Genomic DNA, 17,664 nt, shown 5'->3' with positions numbered 1-17,664 from the left:
GCGGGCAACGCGACGCTGCCGAGCCGCAGCGACCCCTTCTGTACGATCGATACATCAAGAGTTGAAGAAGGCAGCGACAAGCTCAACCCAGGCCGGATCCGGGCTGCGGTGGAAAAGGAGATGCGCGCGTTGGACGGACAGGGTAGCTGGCGGTGTCTGGCCGTCACGGTAGACCCAAGGAACGCGGATAGGATCCGGATCATTTGTCGCGACGATGCGGAGCATAGGTATGTCAAGCAGATCGCGGAGAAGAGCTTCGGCCGTGGAGCACGCGTGCTACGAGACGAACTCTATCCCGTGAAGATCGACAACGTGAAGCGAATTGAGGTACTGGATGAGAAGGGCAATGTCAGGGCTGAAGCGGCGGAGGCACTTAGCCGAGAAAACGAGACCACGGTTGCCAAGATTTCTTGGCTTAGCAAGAAAGAGATACCCAAGGCGTATGGGTCCATGGTCGTGTTCGTGACCAAGGCCGGTGATGCGCGTAGACTGATCTCCGAGGGCTTCTTCCACGTTGGAGGAGAGTCCGGCACGACGATGGCGTTTGAACGGCGGCCCGCCCCCAGCAGTGCTACAACTGCCAGCAGATCACGAAGCACAAGGCGTACCAGTGCGTAAACCCCCGGGTGTGTGGACGATGCGCCAAGGTAGGCCACCACCACTCTGAATGCCGTGAGACGATCGTGACATGTGTGCCCTGTGGCGGACCGCACGAGTCGTTCAGCAAGAACTGTCCGAAGCTGTATCCGCGTTCCCATGAGTAGGAAGGTCCAGATCCTTCAGCTCAACGTGAGGAAACAGGCTGCAGTGCACGAAAGTCTGATGAATGATGAGGCGTTGCGCGACTTCACGGCCATAGCGGTGCAGGAGCCATGGGCGCGGAGGATAGAAGGTAAGGTCATTACGGTTCCGATGGGCAATAGCAGGTGGACGAGGATGGTACCAACGGAGTGGAGGGACGAAGGAAGATGGGGAATCAGGAGTTTGCTTTGGGTGAACAGAGACGTAGAGACAGAGCAGCTGCCGATAGCGTCCTCGGATATCACTGCGGCCATCGTCCGGCTTCCGGATCGAAGACTGATAGTGGCGTCGGTGTACGTGCCGGTGCAGAGGCCGGAGATGCTGCGGCAGGCGTGCGACCTGCTGAGACAAGCTATCACGAATGTCCGAGGAGGAACAGGGGAGAGGGTGGACGTGGTTCTGGTAGGAGACTTCAACTGCCACGACTACCTGTGGGGAGGTGACGATGTGTCGGAGGGCCGGCAGGGCGAGGCGGACCCGATCATCGATCTAATGAGCGAGTACTCGCTCCGCAGCCTCCTTCCGCGTGGCACGAAGACGTGGGAGAAGAACGATGCGGCAACGACGATCGACCTATCCCTCGCGTCCGAAGAGCTAGCAAGAACGGTGGTACGATGCGGCCTGCACGAGACGGACCACGGGTCGGACCACCGGGCGATCGAGACGACCTTCGACATCGCCGCGCCTGAGATGGAAAGCCGGCCACGGCTCCTCCTCAAGAACGCCCCATGGAAGCAAATCAATGAGAGAGTAGAAGCAAACCTAGGGCGAATGCCAACAGGAGGTACGGTGCAGCAACAGACGGATCGACTGATGTCTGTGGTGTGCGAGGCAGTAGAGGCACTGACACCTACGGCCAAGCCATCACCGTATGCAAAGAGATGGTGGACGGCTGACCTCACCCAGCTCCGGCAGATCCATACCCACTGGAGAAACCGGGCGAGAGCGGAGAGAAGGGCAGGTAACAGTCAACCTGAACTGGAGCAACGCGCACGCTCGGCAGCCAAGCAATATCACGATGCCATCCGACAACAGAAGAAGAGCCATTGGGAGGACTTTCTGGCCGACGACGCCAATATCTGGAAGGCCGCGAAGTATCTCGACGCCAGTAAAGGGGCATCTTTCGACAAGATACCTCAACTTAAAAGGGCGGATGGTTCCCAAACGGGAGACGCCGCAGAACAGGCCGAAGAGCTGCTCTCCACATTTTTCCCTCCTCTCCCCAGCATGATCGAGGAGGAGGGGGATCGGCCACAACGATCGCCGGTACCCTTCCCTAACCTCACACTGGGAGAAGTAGAGAGACAGCTCTTTGCGGCAAAGTCGTGGAAAGCACCCGGAGAGGACGGTCTGCCGGTGGCAGTGTGGAAGCACACGTGGCCAGTGGTGAAGGAGAGGGTGCTTACACTCTTCCAGACCTCACTGGATGAAGGGGTGTTGCCGAGGCAGTGGCGACACGCAAAGATCATCCCGCTGAAGAAGCCAAACAAAAGCGACTACGGTATAGCGAAGGCCTGGCGACCGATCTCGCTTCTCTCGACGCTCGGAAAAGTGCTGGAGTCGGTCCTGGCAGAACGTATCTCGCACGCTGTCGAGACGTTCGGCCTCCTTCCCACGAGCCACTTTGGCGCTCGCAAGCAGAGGTCGGCAGAGCAGGCGCTGGTACTGCTGCAGGAGTACATCTACAGAGCGTGGAGAAAGAGAAAGGTGGTCAGTCTGGTCAGCTTCGATGTCAAGGGAGCATACAATGGTGTGTACAAAGAGAGACTACTTCAAAGACTCAGAGCGCGGGGGATCCCGGACAAGCTGGTGAGATGGGTGGACGCCTTCTGCTCCCATAGAACGGCAAGCATCCTGGTTAACGGTCACGAGTCCGAGGCTCGTCCGCTACCACAAGCCGGACTGCCTCAGGGTTCGCCGCTTTCGCCCGTGCTCTTCCTCTTCTTCAACGCCGATCTCGTACAGCACCAAATCGACGAGAACGGGGGCGCGCTGGCCTTCGTCGATGACTACACGGCGTGGGTCACAGGCCGATCGCGCGAAGCAAACCGTCAGGGCATCCAAGATATTATCGATCGAGCACTCGCGTGGGAACGACGAAGCGGGGCGACGTTCGAGACGGACAAGACGGCCATCATCCACTTCACGCGCAACTGGAGGCTGCCGGCGGACTCAACCAGCTTCGTCATCAAAGGTGACACTGTCCGAGCAAAGGACCACGTCAAAGTATTGGGAGTGATGATGGACACGAAACTCCGTTTCGAAAAGCACATCGCAGACGCGACGACAAAAGGGCTGGAGGCCGTGCTGGGGCTCAAACGGCTCAAAGGCCTGTCTCCGGCGACGGCCAGACAGCTTTTCGTGGCGGCCGTAGCACCGACGATGGACTACGCGTCGAACGTCTGGAGGTACAGGTGTCGAGCAGCGCAGATGAGGGTGATCAACCGAGTGCAGAGGATTGGCGCCCAAGCGATCGTGGGAACCTTCAACACGGTGGCCACGGCGGTCGCTGAAGCGGAGGCAAGCATACAATCGGCGCAAGAGAGGTACGACAGAAAATCAACGACATTCTGGGTACGGCTGCGAAGCCTTCCCAAGACCCATCCGCTTCGACGTCTGCGGGCGGTGGCCTTTAGACGGTTTCCGTCACCCTTCCAGTTGATGGCGGAGGCCTATCGCGACCTACCCCTTGACAAGCTGGAGACTATCGAAGGGTATTCGATCGCTCCTTGGGAACGTCGTATTGATACAGTAGTCGACGACGACACGGTCAAGGCCTCTGAGGCAATCCGGTCTGGATGGGCAGTGAGGATAGCGACAGGGAGCTCAGCAAGGAACGAGGTTGTGGGCTTTGGAACGGCGACGACGCTGCCCGCATCTTTCAGAGGGGGCGGTGGCGTCGTGACGGCCTCGCGTACGTTCGGTCAGAGAACGGAGCAGAACCCGTATGTAGCAGAGCTAGCGGCACTGGCAGAAGCGGTCAAGTCTCTCCCAGAGAGACTCGAGTACCGGGCCATCCACGTCTTCACCCGCAACAAAGCGGCAGTGTTGGTGATGCACAACCCGCGGCAGCAGTCAGGCCAACAAGAGATCCGACAACTATATGCCAGCGTGCAAGCTCTGCAGAGACGAGGCAACAGAGTCACTCTCTTCTGGCTTCCATCATCGATAGAGTCAGACCTGGCGCAAGCGGCCAAAGCAGCAGCAAAGGAAAGTACCCAAGTAAACAAGACACCACAAAAACGGCCGGCCAGAGCCTACTCGACGGCACTTAGGATCGCTTTACAGAGCGTGCGACAGAAGCACGGAGCCTTGCCCGACAACGTAGGAGCATATTCGAAGAAGATCGACATAGCCCTGCCGGGAAACCACACACGCAAGCTGTATGACGGACTGGCCTGGAAAGAAGCCAGCATTCTAGCGCAACTACGCACCGGAATGGCAAGGCTGAACTGGTACCTCTACCAGATCGGCGCAACCGCCGCGGCGCTATGCGCTTGCGGGCAATCTGCAGAAACGGTAGAGCATTTTCTCTTTCGATGCACACAGTGGACGGCACAGCGGACTCGGATGCTCCAACAGACGGAAACGCGGAGAGGAAATCTGTCATACTTCCTGGGAGGAAAGCGCGCGTCCGACCCTAAGGATTGGTCGCCAAGCGTAGACGTTGTCAAAGAGACGATCAAGTTCGCCATGAGCACGGAGAGGCTAGATGCACAGATCAGCCAGCAGCGAAACCACACGCAACTAACATCATCAAATTAACCGGAGACACCCCCACGCATCCTCGTGCCATCGACAGCAGGACTAGCTTCGGCCGCCGACGATAGGACGTCGAACACTTTGAGAAACAACTCCGAGATGGCCTGCTACTAACCCCACGAGCAACCGCAGCATCGACATGCAAAACTAAAAAAGACACATACGGAGACGAACAAGACTTGTATGGGCTTCTGGGAGGCAAGGATATGAACGAATGTGGAGAATATGTAGATAATCATGCGAGCCCTAAACAGCTTAGCCGGGGCGTAATAAACTATGTATGTATGTATGTGTTGCAGCTCAAGCATCACGCAGGTGAGGAAGCATGTTGGCGATATCTCTTGCAGCCGGAAAAGAGACAAACAGTGCCGGCGGCTGAGCCGGCAATCCAGTCGGCATTCTCGTCTTTGTCAGAAAAGCCGTGAGTTTGATATATGTATGATTCTCACGATGTATAAGTAGAAGGATACCTCCCACCCAAATGCTGTTGTCTTTCTGAAGGACATCGCTCTCACAGTCTCACTCAGAACACTCTCATTCACAGACCTCTCAGCAGCTCAAAAACTCACTCACCACAATCAAAATGCTCCCTTCTTTCAGCTTCAAGAGTGAGGACGCCTCCAAGGCCTCTGCCAACAAGCGCACTCCTTTCTCTCCTATTGGCAGCACTTCTGGTTCCCGTCTGGCTCAGAGGCAATCATCCAGCGCTGCCGAGCAGAAGGCTCGTCCTCAAGCCTGGGTTGACACTCCTCAACTCATCTACTCTGAGTGGAACAAGGCTGCCGGCGACATCAACCAGCCTCTTGGCAGTCTGCCCTCCAACTTCTCGATTGGTCTTGTCGGAGCCGGAATCACCAATGTGGTTCTGGCCTTCAACCTCGCCAAGGCCGGCGCGGATGTCACCTTGATTGAGGCGACTGATAGCGTCGGAGGCCGACTTCGATCCCTTCCCACGGCTGATGGAGTCAACGTGGCAGAGATGGGTGCTATGCGCTTCCCTCCCTCGGAAGACCTTCTTTACTACTACGCCAATGAGTTCAACTACACTTTCATTCAGAACTTCCCCGACCCCGGCAAGGTTCCCACCATTGTCTACTACCAAGAGAAGGCTACTTCTTGGACCGACTCCAACACTGCTCCCACCGGCTTCGAGAAGGTCAACAACGGCTGGATCCAGCTCATCTCCAAGGGCTTGACCGGCGGCAGCAGCACCTTGGCCGCTGGCAGCCAGATTACCACTTGGCTCAGCTCCAACGACACTGCCACTCGTAACCTTGCCGTTCCTGAGTGGCAAAAGTACTTGGACACCTTTGGTGACGACAGCTTCTACACTGGTCTTCGCCGCATTTTCGGCGAAGGTCACGAGTGGGACGTTCCGGGCGGTGAAGTCTGGACCGAGGATGACTTCCAGCGCTTTGGCACCCTTGGAATCGGCTCTGGCGGCTTTGGCGCTGTCTACTCTGCGGGATTTAACTCTGTCTTCCGCCTGGTCGTTAACGGCCTCGAGTCAGACCAAGCTGTCTTTGCCAAGGTCACCGACTCAGGCCTGCAGCCTGCCGGTATCCGTGATCTTGCCCAGACAATCTGGGACAAGGCGACTGAGCTCGGTGTCAAGACCAAGTTCTCGACTGTTGCTGAAGTCACTAGCGGCGGCGGCGATGCTCTCGGCGGCCTTGCGGTTGGTGTGAGAGAGACTTCTGGAGGCATCTCTACCAATGTCGAGTACGACCTTGTCGTTGTCGGAACTAGCAACCGCGCCATGAACTACGCCTTCACCCCGGTCTCGGAGACCACCGAGGACCCCATCATGCCTTTGGAAGTTCAGAGAGCCATCAATGATCTCCACATGACCGCCTCATCCAAGCTCTTCATCCGCACCAAGAAGTTCTGGGAAACTCAGGGGGCTGGTTTCCCTCGAGTCATTCTTTCAGACACAAACCTGCCGCAAACCTACACTCTGGACTATGGACACCCCGACTACGGCATGGTCCTCGTCACCTACGCCTGGGAGGACCTTTCTCTGCAGATGACGGCTATCTCGGACCCCAAGGAGCTTCTTATGGAACTCAAGACCCAGATTGACAGAATCATGCAAGAGTCTGACTTCCCTGAGTATGCCAGCCTCCTTGAGCCCGTCACTGACGACGATATTTACCTCATTCACTGGCCTCTTGACCGTTACTCGTACGGTGCCTTCTCTCTGGGATTCCCGGGTCAGGATGTTAGCATTGAGTCTCTCTTCTATGATTGGGAGAGAATCAACCAGACCCAGACTTCGCGAGTTCTGATCAACAGCGATTGCACCTCGTTCCTTGGTGGATGGGTAGACGGCGGTCTCCAGCCGGCTCATAACACTCTTTCGGCAGTCTTGGAAAAGTTTGGAACTTTGAACTCGGCGGCTGCTCATCTGGCACCTTCTGCTCTTCTTGGATCTGGCTTGTACCAGTACTAGATATTTCCCCATGCTTTCCTTTGTCTCTTCGTTTCATCATGCCGCTATCAGGTAGACTCAATTAAACACGCGCGTTTTCTCAAATCACCTGTGAAAATTGGTTGTCCGAGGTGATTCGTCTTCCAAGCTTCTTGGACTTGCTATCCGTGGATTGAGCCATTCAAGATATCTGTAATTAATTACAGTTCATAGCATCCATCTATACTCGCAATGCCACATGATATTGTCAAATTTCCATACATCCTTGAGAGTTCTAGCGGACGGAGTGAGTCAACTAACAAAACACATCTGCTCGATTGAATGTTCATGCAGACAGTTGCAGTTGTCTTTTAGATGTCAATTATGCGGCGGAATTTTTGTCCGGGGTAGTTTCCGGCGTGCAACCCCGGTCGTCAATGGCGTTGATAGCCACATGGATCTGCAACTAGGCTGCTCGGCACTCTGTACAACTCCACACAATAGACCTTGGGTCTCAGCTGACACACCCCTTAAATCTCGTTCTCGGGGCGCAAGGATAAGTCGTGGCCTGCCTGGTCAGGGGCCGACAAAAACTTGATGTGCTCTTTATCATATTCGAACTCGTTTGCCTACCCACTGCCATTATGAGCGGAGTAAGTCCCGGGCGCTAGAAATGGGCAGTAAATTCATATCAGATATCGAAACAAGTCCCGAGAATGGGTCCACTCTGGTTCGTGATTGAGCAGCTAGGTTATATATCCCAACGGTTTACGTAGCCATCACTTGGGCTTCGAGAACTATCTTAGCCATCGCACCTTCAGTTCTTTGGATTCTTGTTCACGAAAGAGTTTGGGCTGGTCTCAGGCCCCAATTATCGACAACATGAAGTTCACTTCCATTTCTAGTAACCTCGTCATTCTTTTAGGGGCTTCTTTGTGGGCCCCAGAGGCAGACGCGCTCTGCTCCAACTCTTCCCAGCCAACCTTCAAACATCCTGGCCTGCTTCACACTGCCAAAGACTTCGACCGCATCACCGGCCTCGTCAACGCTCAGAAGGAGCCATGGACGACCGGCTGGAGCAAGCTCAAGACACGCGCAAACACGGCCTACACTCCTAATCCCAAGGAGACAGTGTGCCGCGGCGGCGCAGGTCGCGAATGTAACCCTGAAAACTACCCGTCTCTTTACCGCGATGCCCATGCGGCCTACACCAACGCCATTGCCTGGAAGATTACCGGCGATGAGGCCCACGCCAACGCGTCGGCTCGCATTCTTGATGCCTGGAGTGACTCGCTCATCTACATCAACGGCTCTTCCGACAAATTCCTCGCGTCCGGTATCTACGGCTTCCAGCTCGCCAACGCAGCCGAGATCCTGCGCGGGTGGAATGGATGGGACGGCTTATCCGCGATGACCGAGATGTTGCAGAGAGTCTTCTACCCTATGAACCACAACTTTCTCGTCAACCACAATGGCGCATCCATCGACCATTACTGGGCCAACTGGGACTTGGCCAATTTGTGCACCATGCAGGCTATTGGAATCTTGACGGACAATAAGACCATGTACAACGAGGCCGTGGGCTACTTCAAAAACGGTGCCGGCAACGGCGCAATCAAGATCGCTATCTGGGAATTGCACAAAGAGGAAGGCTCTGGCAAGATCCTTGGTCAAGGCCAAGAGGCTGGCCGTGACCAAGGCCATGCTCTGCTGGACTTTGCGTTCTTGGGCGTCTTTGCGCAACAGTCTTACAACCAGGGCGATGACTTGTTCTCGTACCTCGACAACAGAATTTTGGCAGGGTACGTAAGGTCTATCATAAAACGTGAGTTTATTGCTAACACTAGACCAAGGTCGGAGTACGCCGCCAAGTACAATCTCGGATTTGATGTCCCCTTTACCAACTTTACCAACAGTCACGGCACAGCTGTGAATATCAGCGAGTCTGGACGTGGCGGACTTCGACCTATCTGGGAGTTGCTCTACAATCACTACGGCGTCATCAAGGGGCTCAATGCTTCTTGGACTGAACAAATGCGCGACCACGTGGTTGAAGAAGCCGGTGGTGCCGAGGGAGGTGGCGGCGATTACGGCACAACTAGCGGCGGTTACGACCAGCTAGGATTCGGTACTCTCCTTTACAGATTGGAGTAGGATTGGAACCAGTTGCTCTTCCTCTGGGTTATTGTTCGGAAGTTCGCAATGGCTTCGGCATGGCACTGATCTGCATTCCTGACGTTTTCCACCGCTTGGTGGCCACCCTCATTAGTTCCCATTTCATTATCTTTTTGACTGTTCATACTGTCCTCCAAACAGCATATACTTCTTGTCTATATTAAATTATCACTCTCTTCTACACCGTAACATGTGTTCTTCCAATCACTTTCTACACTTTGCCAAAGATGACTGTCCATGTTTAGTTCCATCCCTAGTAAGATGATTGTACGTACGTGGCCAACGTCAAACATGTCAAGATTCATGCTCCTGATGTTCCAAGCGCAGAAATCATCTTTCTCAAGGCGAGGATTCCATCATCGCGGAGTAAGCTGTTTCTCAAGTGCTTCGATAGCTACATATGTACGTACGAATATGCGACATGGCCGATAGCTCAATAAGCCCAGATCAGCCCTCCCCAGCTAGGATGATCATTGCTCGTCAAACGGCCCTCGGTTCCAACAGCCTGCTTAGCTTTCGTGACCCAAGTCGCTTGCAGCTGTCTCTTGACAACATACTGGTAGTACAGAATATCCCACATTGGGTTTGTGGCCGTTACACCTCGCTTGTCCTGGGAGATGGTTGCCCAAGGGCCATTAACAAGAACTGCTTCGCATCGATACCACTTTGGATCATACGGAACGGTCCCATTCAGGTTGAACTTGGCCGTATACTCTGCACCTTTCAGAAGCAGGTTGTCGCCTTGACTATAGAGGTCAGAGCCTTGACTCTGGGCTACCCGCGCAGCCTGAGCGATCCAACCCAAGCCGGACATGGCATGGCCTTTGACGATCATCAGTCATGTTTTGTCGTCGAAAGATGGAGGGCGACTTACTCTGATCACGGCCGGACTCCGAGCTTTGGCCCGTCTCGGGTTCGAAGAAGGAGTAGAGCCCCGCACAGGGGTTGTTCAAGTACTCATTGATGGCATAGTTGTAGAGGGTAACATCGTCGAGATAGACAGCAAAGCTCAAGAGGGCCTTGATACTAGCCATTCCGTAGTTTGCCTGACCAATCGGGATAGACTGTCGTGAGAACAACCAGTAGAGCTGGATGCTGAAGCCAGACCCGCCTTGCCAGCGTGCTCCGGACTCGGTCCAGTTCCCCTCCCAGCGCATGATTTCAGCGGCATTAACAAAGAGGTCGCCATCCAAGCCAATGAGTAGGGACCGGTCCGTGCCGATGATGTCGACCAACGTAGACCCCCAGCCATCCAAAATGGTCGTGCTGCGGTTCCAATGCGCGTCGTCTTTGGTGATGTACCACATCAGAGCATTCTGCCATGCGGCGCGGGCGTCGGAGGCGAAGGACGTGTAGTTGCTAACACTGCCGCGTGAGATGACTGGCTTCGGCCCCTTCATCTCATAAGTTGACAGGCTGTAGCTATCCTTGCTGAAGACGGCAAAAGTTGACGCCCAGGGGTCTTTGTCTTCGAGGACCCCATTGCGGATGCGCTCTAGATCTTCATGCGTGTGCCAGATACCGGGATGAACGAAGTCGCTTGGTCGGCTCTTCAGGTACTTTGAGATATCACCCACGGGAGACGGGGATATGACTGGTACTGGGCCAAAGATGCCGGGAATGTCAGCTACCGTAGCAAAGCATGGCTGTGCAAACATGGTGACCCATGGCAGAGCTGACAATGATGAGAAGACCTGAGAGTCATGAGCACACTACCATTTTCACGGATGCTGAGTGAGACCTACCTTCATTGTGTTGCAGCTGGTGAGACGCAGCTTCAGTAAGCGGTCCTTTGGGGTAGATGGTTGCTGAGTCGTGGAATTAGAAACTCCGTCCCGTCATGACACATCTGGCAGAGATCACATTGGATATTTCATAGTGTTCACGGGTCGCGAGTTTTACTCCACCATCTTCGGCGCCGGGGGAGGTTGCGGGCCGGGAGTACAACGACGAGAGTTCACGGCTTTGAAGATCCCCAGAAAGTCACTACGCGCCAGAAGTTCAGCAACACCTGGGGCAAATGCGGGGGGTTGCATTCATAAGCATCTTGCGGGGAACCAACGTGGCGGCACACATCTTGTGGTCCGTGAGGTTCGATGTCCCTGGAGTCTTCGCCTTCACGCATCGCGATTACACGCCTTGTGAAAGAGCATACCGTCAGATTGCTATGAATTTCCCCCACAGAAAGTGGCAGCGGCGGGGCATCTACCGGAGTTTGTGTTGAACGCCCCGAAATTGCCTTGTCGGATTTGCTCACGTATACGGTCAAGCTCAAGGCGTCATTCGCAAATCGTTATTTCTCGCATGGAGAGTCGCCAGGCATCTGAAACACATCATTGACATTACCTGTCGGTCAAGTTTTCCATGCCGTCGCAATGGACAACTGCGTCTATGGGGCGAATGCAACAGCCAGCAGATCATTAGTCAGGAGAGATGGGAAACATTGAGGGTGCTGGCTTGTGGCGCATGTGAGAGCTGTGATGAGTCATCATTCGAGCTGCGGTGGCTTCCTGAGCCACACAGACTCAAGATACGAACGGCCATTGGCCAGGTGCCTCTGGAAGCGACCCGCCCACACCCGCAACAACCACCACACCTCTGGCGCGGCCTATCTCCGCAAAGCCGCGTTTGTGATGTCCTACTCAAGCCGCGCAAAGTCCCCAGGTTCTCCATCAAAGGTTGTATAGTGTAGTGGTTATCACTCCGGATTTTGATAACATCAAAATCGAACCTTTCCGGCAACCCCGGTTCGAACCCGGGTACGACCTCAATCTTTTGCTAATTTCTTTTTTGGTTCCCAATAGTGATAAGATATATGCATCTTAATAATTTGGGCTACCTTAGTCAGTGATCAAGTCGCAATCTTTTGGTTGTAAAATCTCCTTTTTTTCTTGATTTCCCAACTTACTAGCAGCAACGCTGACGCGTAGGTGACTCAACGTCTTAATAAAGCCAGGCCCTCAAGAAAGCCGATTGTCCAAAAGTCCAAACATAGACATATACAAATGACTACGAAGCAAGTGCAGATCAGACCAGGTACCTGTTCATCAGCCACAGCTCTGCCGCAATTTGGGTTGAAGTTTGCAGGCCAGTCATTGCCGGGCTTGTAGATTCCTCCCCTGCCATTACCACCGCCGCCTCCATTGCCCCCGTTCCCCGAATCCGACCCCGCTGTCGCTCCTGGCCCGGATTCGCACTCACCAATCGGCGGTACAGCATCGGAATTGTTAACTTCCACATCCGGCCCCGGGTTCGGAATCATGACATCTCTCGAATCCGCCGTCCTGCATCCATTGCCCACGTTCGCCTTGAATATTTCCGGTCTCTTGTTAAAACTCTCGCCATAGGCTCCTCCAACCCCGCCTGCACTGCTGATAACGGCGCAATTCATGTACATCTCCCGATTGCCAAGATTATTGAACCACGTCCAGGCGAGAATCGCATGTTCAGAAGACGGCGTGTCGCCAGGCAGTCTGAAATTGAGTTGAGTAGCATCGCCACTCGGGCAGCTGCCGATGAAGCTGCGGAGAACCTTAAAAGAACTGCCACCGTCTACCGAGGGGCTGATTTGGCATGATCCTCCTGAGTGCACAGCGTGGCCAGAGATCGTAGCAGAGTAGCTATCGCCGGCAGTCCATGTGTCGACGGGCGTCGCCTCTGGGGTGCCTACGAGGCTCAAATAGCCCTTGCAAGGAAAGTCAGAGCCGCTTGGGGATAATGGGGTTGTGTAGCTGTAGTCGGCCTTCTCAGGTGAGGTGTTTGGGTTTCCTTTGGCTTTGATTGGGGGCGGGTCAGTCATGGCCATATGTGCATAGCCTCTGCTGGCCATGAACATGAGGCCGAAACAACATCTTATATGCATAGCGCGAAGTCTTTGGTTGCGAAGAGGAAGTAAGTGAATTTATTCTTGAGAAGCAGTCCCAGCAACTTCTACTTGAATGGCCTTTATTTTGAAGGTTTCAAATATTCCGTCGTAGGTGTTATTGCTTTCTGTGACTGGGAGTAAAGAATCTATATACGAGAGGTTAATTAGAGAATCCTAGCCAGTGAATTAGGCTGGATTCGAAAGTCTGTCTTGATTCATCTCAAAGCACAGGATTCTTACGGCTTACGGTGAATACAGATTTCAGTTGCCTTGCGAGGTCTGCATCACTACTTGCCGCAAAGCTAAGGCCGTAGACCCTTCCTCTCTGCCTTGGAATCGGGTCGCATCGTATCCGCATGATGTTATTAGCCATGATGGTACATCAACATCGCTTCCATATGTTTCAAGACTCCAATGCTCATTGATTGATGTGACTCTAGGTATTATGCTCTCGCCGCCCATGCAATCAAAGCAGCCCCAACACCGCTACCGTCTCTTGCCATGCCGATCCTGATTCTCTTGTCGCCCACAACACCAATCTCCGGAATTTCTCTCAGAGCTTCCCGCAGGTGCTCTTCAAAGTTGGGAAAGTGCTCTATCAAAGAACCATCGACGCCCACATCAATGATTTCATTCGAGTCTTCGCCATCAGTTTCCGCCTGATAATTGCCCCCGTCCCCTAATCCCGGTACCATGCGCGATGTGCCCTTTGATGGAATCGTGAAACGAACTCTGACGTGAAGCCAATTCGTAAGCAGGTTCCACAGACTTCGTGCCCCATAGAGGAAAGGTTTGAGAAGGTTGATCCCCAGGCCTCGTGATGTCGTCGCTACTGGCTTGGTAGTGCTTTTGGGTGTAAACAGTCCGGACTGGAGAGCAATACCAGCAATCGCGACGGAAGATAGCCTGGCTGATCTACGTCCAATAGCCGCGGAAAGAATCTGCATTGCCTTTGCATCATCCGCTGATACGTCTGTAGCGCCAAGCACCCTTGAAATCTCTTTCCGCGCGCTATCAAGTGCTGGAGTTGAGTCCTTGACAACTGCTGAAAGCAGTGAGCTGTCAATACTGTCTGGCGTGTAAAGCGGGGAGTCTCCCAAGACTTCAAAGTCAAAGAGGCTGTGTCCGGGCTGTGACAGGTTGATGAGTATGCGCCGCAGTAATTCACCAAGATACATGCCGGATATGCGCTTCTCAAAATGCTGATCGTCCGGGTTGACAGAGTCCCTGTCCAAGTCTCGGTCGAATCTTGTTGAAGGCAGCACTTCTAGCTTATTGTCGAATCCTCCCCACTCTGTATTGAGCGCCATCATAGCATCCGAGTCCGAATCTGAGAACTCTGTACGTGAGTGCAGCTTGGTGATGCGAGAAATGCGCTCCATGTAGGCTCCGTTGGTGCCGGTTCCGAAGATGGCACCTATCACATTACTGGAACGTCCCGGAGATGTGTATGCTCGCGCAGCCAAAGTGCCAACGGTATCATTCGCCAGTGCTGTGACCAGGAGAGGCAAGCGTTGCTCATCGAGAGCCTCCTGCAGCATGGCACATGGGTCGCGGCCGACTGCATCAGCGATGCCGAATGACTTTGTCCAATACAGTAGTGTTCCCTTATTAATGGCATGTTGATCGAAAGTGAAACTGAAAGTAAAGCCAAGGCTCTTGCAGTGCTTCTGTCTTATTTCTTCAGTGATTGCATCTCCCTCTTTCAGGAGTTGAGACCATGTTGTGAGGTCTTCTGGGTGATGCTTCTCCAAAAACTCCTTCATCTGCAGTGCGATAAACCTGAAGAGATCCTTGTATGTTGGTGCAGCCATCAGCTGTCTGGGGATGACGGCTTTGGATTGAGTCAAGGAGTAGGTGGAGTCTCCGTGTAATTCAACAGAGCATACCCTCAAGTTGGTGCCGCCAAGATCGATAGCCAAGCAGACACCCTTTTCGGAGCCATTGGGAAGTTTGGTTACAAAGGAAGGAATCTGGCACATTGAAGTACCATCTTCTCCAAGGCCCTCATCTGTTTGCGATATCAGTATGTTGTGCGGTAACCCAGAGTTGACTGAACTTACTGAGCTGCTTCAAGAAATGAGTTGTGGCGCGACGAACATCCGCCGCTGGGAAATCGAAGTCATGTGCGATTTTCCGGGCCTGAGCTATCAACTCAGACGCCCTGCAATGCTCAGGATCAATCGAAGACATTGAGACTCACCACGCTGCCGGCAGACAGTGTTAGTCGTAGGCAGTGTTGGTGGGAAAGGCTAGGTTCATGGGTGCCAGCGCCTATCAGTAGCACTCAGTAGGTTGGCAACCGATCAAGTATTCAAACCCCCGCGGCAAAAACCACGACTTTGACACCGGAACGCGAACCACCTCCTGCAGCTAGGATACATCCGTTCGGAAAGAAAAGGAAGGTCATCTCTTCGGAGTGTACTGTCAGAACTAAGAACCCTCACAGCTGGCGCAGTCTACAACAACCATCGCAGCCCCGGTGAACCCGGACCGGGTCGGCTCAGTGGACCGCTTGAAATTAGCCAGAAATCCCTCCAATAACAAACCCCCGGCCTATCAAGGACCGGGTCTAGGACCCCCCGCGTTAGCACTCGTCACCCAAATCTTCAAAAAGACCGGTTCCCCGGTGCGACCGGTGAATCTTAACTCTGCCCCGATCCCACCTGTTTCACCGGGTACCCGCCGAAGAAAGCAACAGTGAATCGAACCTGGCCGAACACAAGGCCGTTGGACACCGGTGTTTGTCGCAATTGTCGCAACTGATAGAGTGGGACTCGAACAACGCACTCGAAGTATCGGTGCACAAACAGAACGCTTTCATAATGTCTGCTCACCAGGTGAGGGACAAAGCGTCGGCCGATGGGCCGGATGAGTCGGGCCCGAGCAAGGCCCGGAAGGCATGCGGTAAGCACATGGTGGACTCCGTCTCATTGCATGCGACTGTAGAAGCTGACGGATGTGCTCACTTCAAGTCAATTGTAGAAGGCAAAAGGTATGTCGGCCTTGAGCTGGCTCTCTGGTGAAGACGAATAGTCTAACCCGCCTTTTTGTGACGACAGATGAAATGTAGAATTGAGAACGGGGCCACATGTCGAAGATGCCTCCGCGCGGGAGTGCCGTGCGTGTTCGTGCCCAGAGCCAACGTAGGCAATCATCCCATCGTCTCATTTGTGTTTGCAAACCTCCCAAGACGTGTCTGACGAATCGTTTGCCTAGTCCGCGTCTCATCGTGAAAGTCTCTCGCTGGCTTCATTGATCCAGGCAAATGAGCATGCTCCAGCACTAAACAAATCCGTGTTTCTTCGATTGAAGCGGCTCGAAGACCACTTGGGTCTGCCGCTCCTTGCCAACTTGGAAGAAGCAGACTCACCCGCGTCCCCGGATGTGCCAACATTCGAACCCGACACTCCCGGGGAAACATCGCTTGGTGCCCTCTGGAGCGCTGTATCTGTATTACGAAGAACATGTTCATCGAACGCAGGCTCAAATATTTGGGACAAGTCCCTCATCAAAAGACTATGGTTATCGTACGTTTGCTTCGAATTCTTGACACCACACCTCGTAGCTGCTCTCCAACACATCTGACACCCTTTCAGCTTCCACGAGACCATGCCAGGTCTTCACTTTCTCCCAACCAAACAGACCTTCTCATCGCCGAGGCCACTCATGCTAGCTTCAATGTTGTACTGCTCAAGTATACGGGGCTTGCCAGAAGTCGCAGTCCTGGCTCCAGACTACTTCAATGTCTTGTGCAGTGCCATCTCGCAGCTGTGCATACCACAGAGCGAAGTCGGCCAAGCCCCGGATGACCCAGCTTCAGCTGAAGAATGGGCCTTTCAAACGGTTCTGGGCATCATACTCGCCGGACTGCTACGAGAAGCCGTCGTTAAAGAGACGGGGGTCTGGATTTCTCTCGCTTACCGCCTCATCCTCGAGCATTGCCCCTCCAACACCGATGAGCGATCCCGCGAGTGGCAACGCCTGTTCTCTGGCCTTCAGGTAAAATGGGCAACTTTTTCCAGCGGTACTCTGCATCTTTCTAACATCGAGTAGATCGTCGACCTCGAGCACGCTTCAATACACCTCTCCTGTCCAGTTATACCAATCGAGGCGCCCCTCCCACGACTCAAGATCCCAATACAGGACCAACTCTATCGGCTCTCGAGAATGATGCACACCGGCCTGACTCACTTCACAGGCAGAGGTCTGCCAACAATATGGTCCTGTTTCGAGAGCGAGCCCAACGTGTCACAAATATCTTCCGTTCAGTTCAGCGGTGTCGACGGCGCCGTCATCCGCGACTGGGCAAGGCAGCTGGATGACTGGCTCGTCGAGTTCAGTGACAAGGACTTTGAGTCGGAGCACGAGAAGAAGCTTGTATTCAGGCAGTATATCCTGCACAGGCTGCTCGTTTTGTCCATCTACCACCCTGCTCGAGGCTGCAACCTGTTTTCGAACACGACGCCGAAAGAGCAGCATGAGCTGCTTGTGTCGGCAAGAGCGGCAGTGAAGCTCCAAATTCTAGATGCCTCGATATGGTCGAACTGGGATCTCGTTATGATCACCTGGGCTGCTCTTATCGTACTTCAAGGGGTAGATGGCGGAGTAGGAGAGCCAGACGGTGAGTTGATGCCCACCTCGTGATCGA

At 53.9% G+C, this 17,664-nt stretch overlaps 6 protein-coding genes and 1 non-coding gene across 7 annotated transcripts; 4 read left to right on the top strand and 3 right to left on the bottom strand.

Moving 5' to 3' along the window:
• Positions 1-5,146: 5,146 nt before the first annotated feature.
• On the top strand, positions 5,147-7,015 carry BDZ83DRAFT_595578 (tryptophan-2-monooxygenase; the record flags this gene model as incomplete). The annotated part of the gene is made up of 1 exon (XM_060506807.1): positions 5,147-7,015. The coding sequence occupies one exon, from the start codon at positions 5,147-5,149 to the stop codon at positions 7,013-7,015; it is 1,869 nt and encodes a 622-aa protein (XP_060357176.1).
• Positions 7,016-7,855: 840 nt separating this feature from the next.
• On the top strand, positions 7,856-9,127 carry BDZ83DRAFT_725183 (chondroitin AC/alginate lyase; the record flags this gene model as incomplete). Its single annotated transcript, XM_060512724.1, has 3 exons — positions 7,856-7,877; positions 7,899-8,775; positions 8,827-9,127. 3 exons carry the CDS (start codon positions 7,856-7,858, stop codon positions 9,125-9,127), a joined length of 1,200 nt encoding a protein of 399 aa, XP_060357175.1.
• Positions 9,128-9,354: 227 nt separating this feature from the next.
• On the bottom strand, positions 9,355-11,033 carry BDZ83DRAFT_253737 (chondroitin AC/alginate lyase). The gene is made up of 3 exons (XM_060501948.1): positions 10,894-11,033; positions 10,023-10,842; positions 9,355-9,970 (listed from the first exon to the last, which is right to left on the bottom strand). The coding sequence occupies exons 1-3, from the start codon at positions 10,897-10,899 to the stop codon at positions 9,582-9,584; spliced, it is 1,215 nt and encodes a 404-aa protein (XP_060357174.1). The 5' UTR covers positions 10,900-11,033; the 3' UTR covers positions 9,355-9,581.
• A 792-nt stretch (positions 11,034-11,825) lies between these two features.
• Positions 11,826-11,916, top strand: BDZ83DRAFT_t342. The gene has a single exon. It is a non-coding gene; the product is annotated as a tRNA-Gln (tRNA).
• BDZ83DRAFT_746010 (extracellular protein) lies at positions 11,914-13,183 on the bottom strand. Its single transcript, XM_060513202.1, has 2 exons — positions 12,350-13,183; positions 11,914-12,157 (listed from the first exon to the last, which is right to left on the bottom strand). The coding sequence occupies exons 1-2, from the start codon at positions 13,008-13,010 to the stop codon at positions 12,084-12,086; spliced, it is 735 nt and encodes a 244-aa protein (XP_060357173.1). The 5' UTR covers positions 13,011-13,183; the 3' UTR covers positions 11,914-12,083.
• A 273-nt stretch (positions 13,184-13,456) lies between these two features.
• On the bottom strand, positions 13,457-15,206 carry BDZ83DRAFT_758991 (hexokinase; the record flags this gene model as incomplete). The annotated part of the gene is made up of 2 exons (XM_060515120.1): positions 13,457-15,024; positions 15,077-15,206. The coding sequence occupies 2 exons, from the start codon at positions 15,204-15,206 to the stop codon at positions 13,457-13,459; spliced, it is 1,698 nt and encodes a 565-aa protein (XP_060357172.1).
• A 445-nt stretch (positions 15,207-15,651) lies between these two features.
• Positions 15,652-17,664, top strand: BDZ83DRAFT_645214 (uncharacterized protein). The gene is made up of 6 exons (XM_060509825.1): positions 15,652-15,920; positions 15,989-16,008; positions 16,076-16,159; positions 16,233-16,543; positions 16,613-17,015; positions 17,070-17,664. The coding sequence occupies exons 1-6, from the start codon at positions 15,839-15,841 to the stop codon at positions 17,658-17,660; spliced, it is 1,491 nt and encodes a 496-aa protein (XP_060357171.1). The 5' UTR covers positions 15,652-15,838; the 3' UTR covers positions 17,661-17,664.

This window comes from Colletotrichum acutatum (assembly GCF_030867785.1).
Source record: "Colletotrichum acutatum strain CBS 112980 chromosome Unknown BDZ83scaffold_303, whole genome shotgun sequence".
NCBI lineage: Eukaryota > Fungi > Ascomycota > Sordariomycetes > Glomerellales > Glomerellaceae > Colletotrichum > Colletotrichum acutatum.
Note: the sequence above shows the minus strand (reverse complement) of the source record. Positions and strands in the feature narration are given on the sequence as shown.

Coding starts and splice junctions, on each gene's coding strand:
- BDZ83DRAFT_253737 (XM_060501948.1), bottom strand. Junction 9,971..10,022: donor GGAGTCCGGCCGTGATCAGA/GTAAGTCGCCCT, acceptor TGATCGTCAAAG/GCCATGCCATGTCCGGCTTG.
- BDZ83DRAFT_746010 (XM_060513202.1), bottom strand. CDS start 13,010: ATGCATATAAGATGTTGTTTCGGCCTCATGTTCATGGCCAGCAGAGGC. Junction 12,158..12,349: donor CGATGCTGTACCGCCGATTG/GTGAGTGCGAAT, acceptor CTTGCTTCGTAG/TCATTTGTATATGTCTATGT.
- BDZ83DRAFT_645214 (XM_060509825.1), top strand. CDS start 15,839: ATGTCTGCTCACCAGGTGAGGGACAAAGCGTCGGCCGATGGGCCGGAT. Junction 16,160..16,232: donor TGTTCGTGCCCAGAGCCAAC/GTAGGCAATCAT, acceptor TCGTTTGCCTAG/TCCGCGTCTCATCGTGAAAG. Junction 16,544..16,612: donor ATCAAAAGACTATGGTTATC/GTACGTTTGCTT, acceptor ACACCCTTTCAG/CTTCCACGAGACCATGCCAG.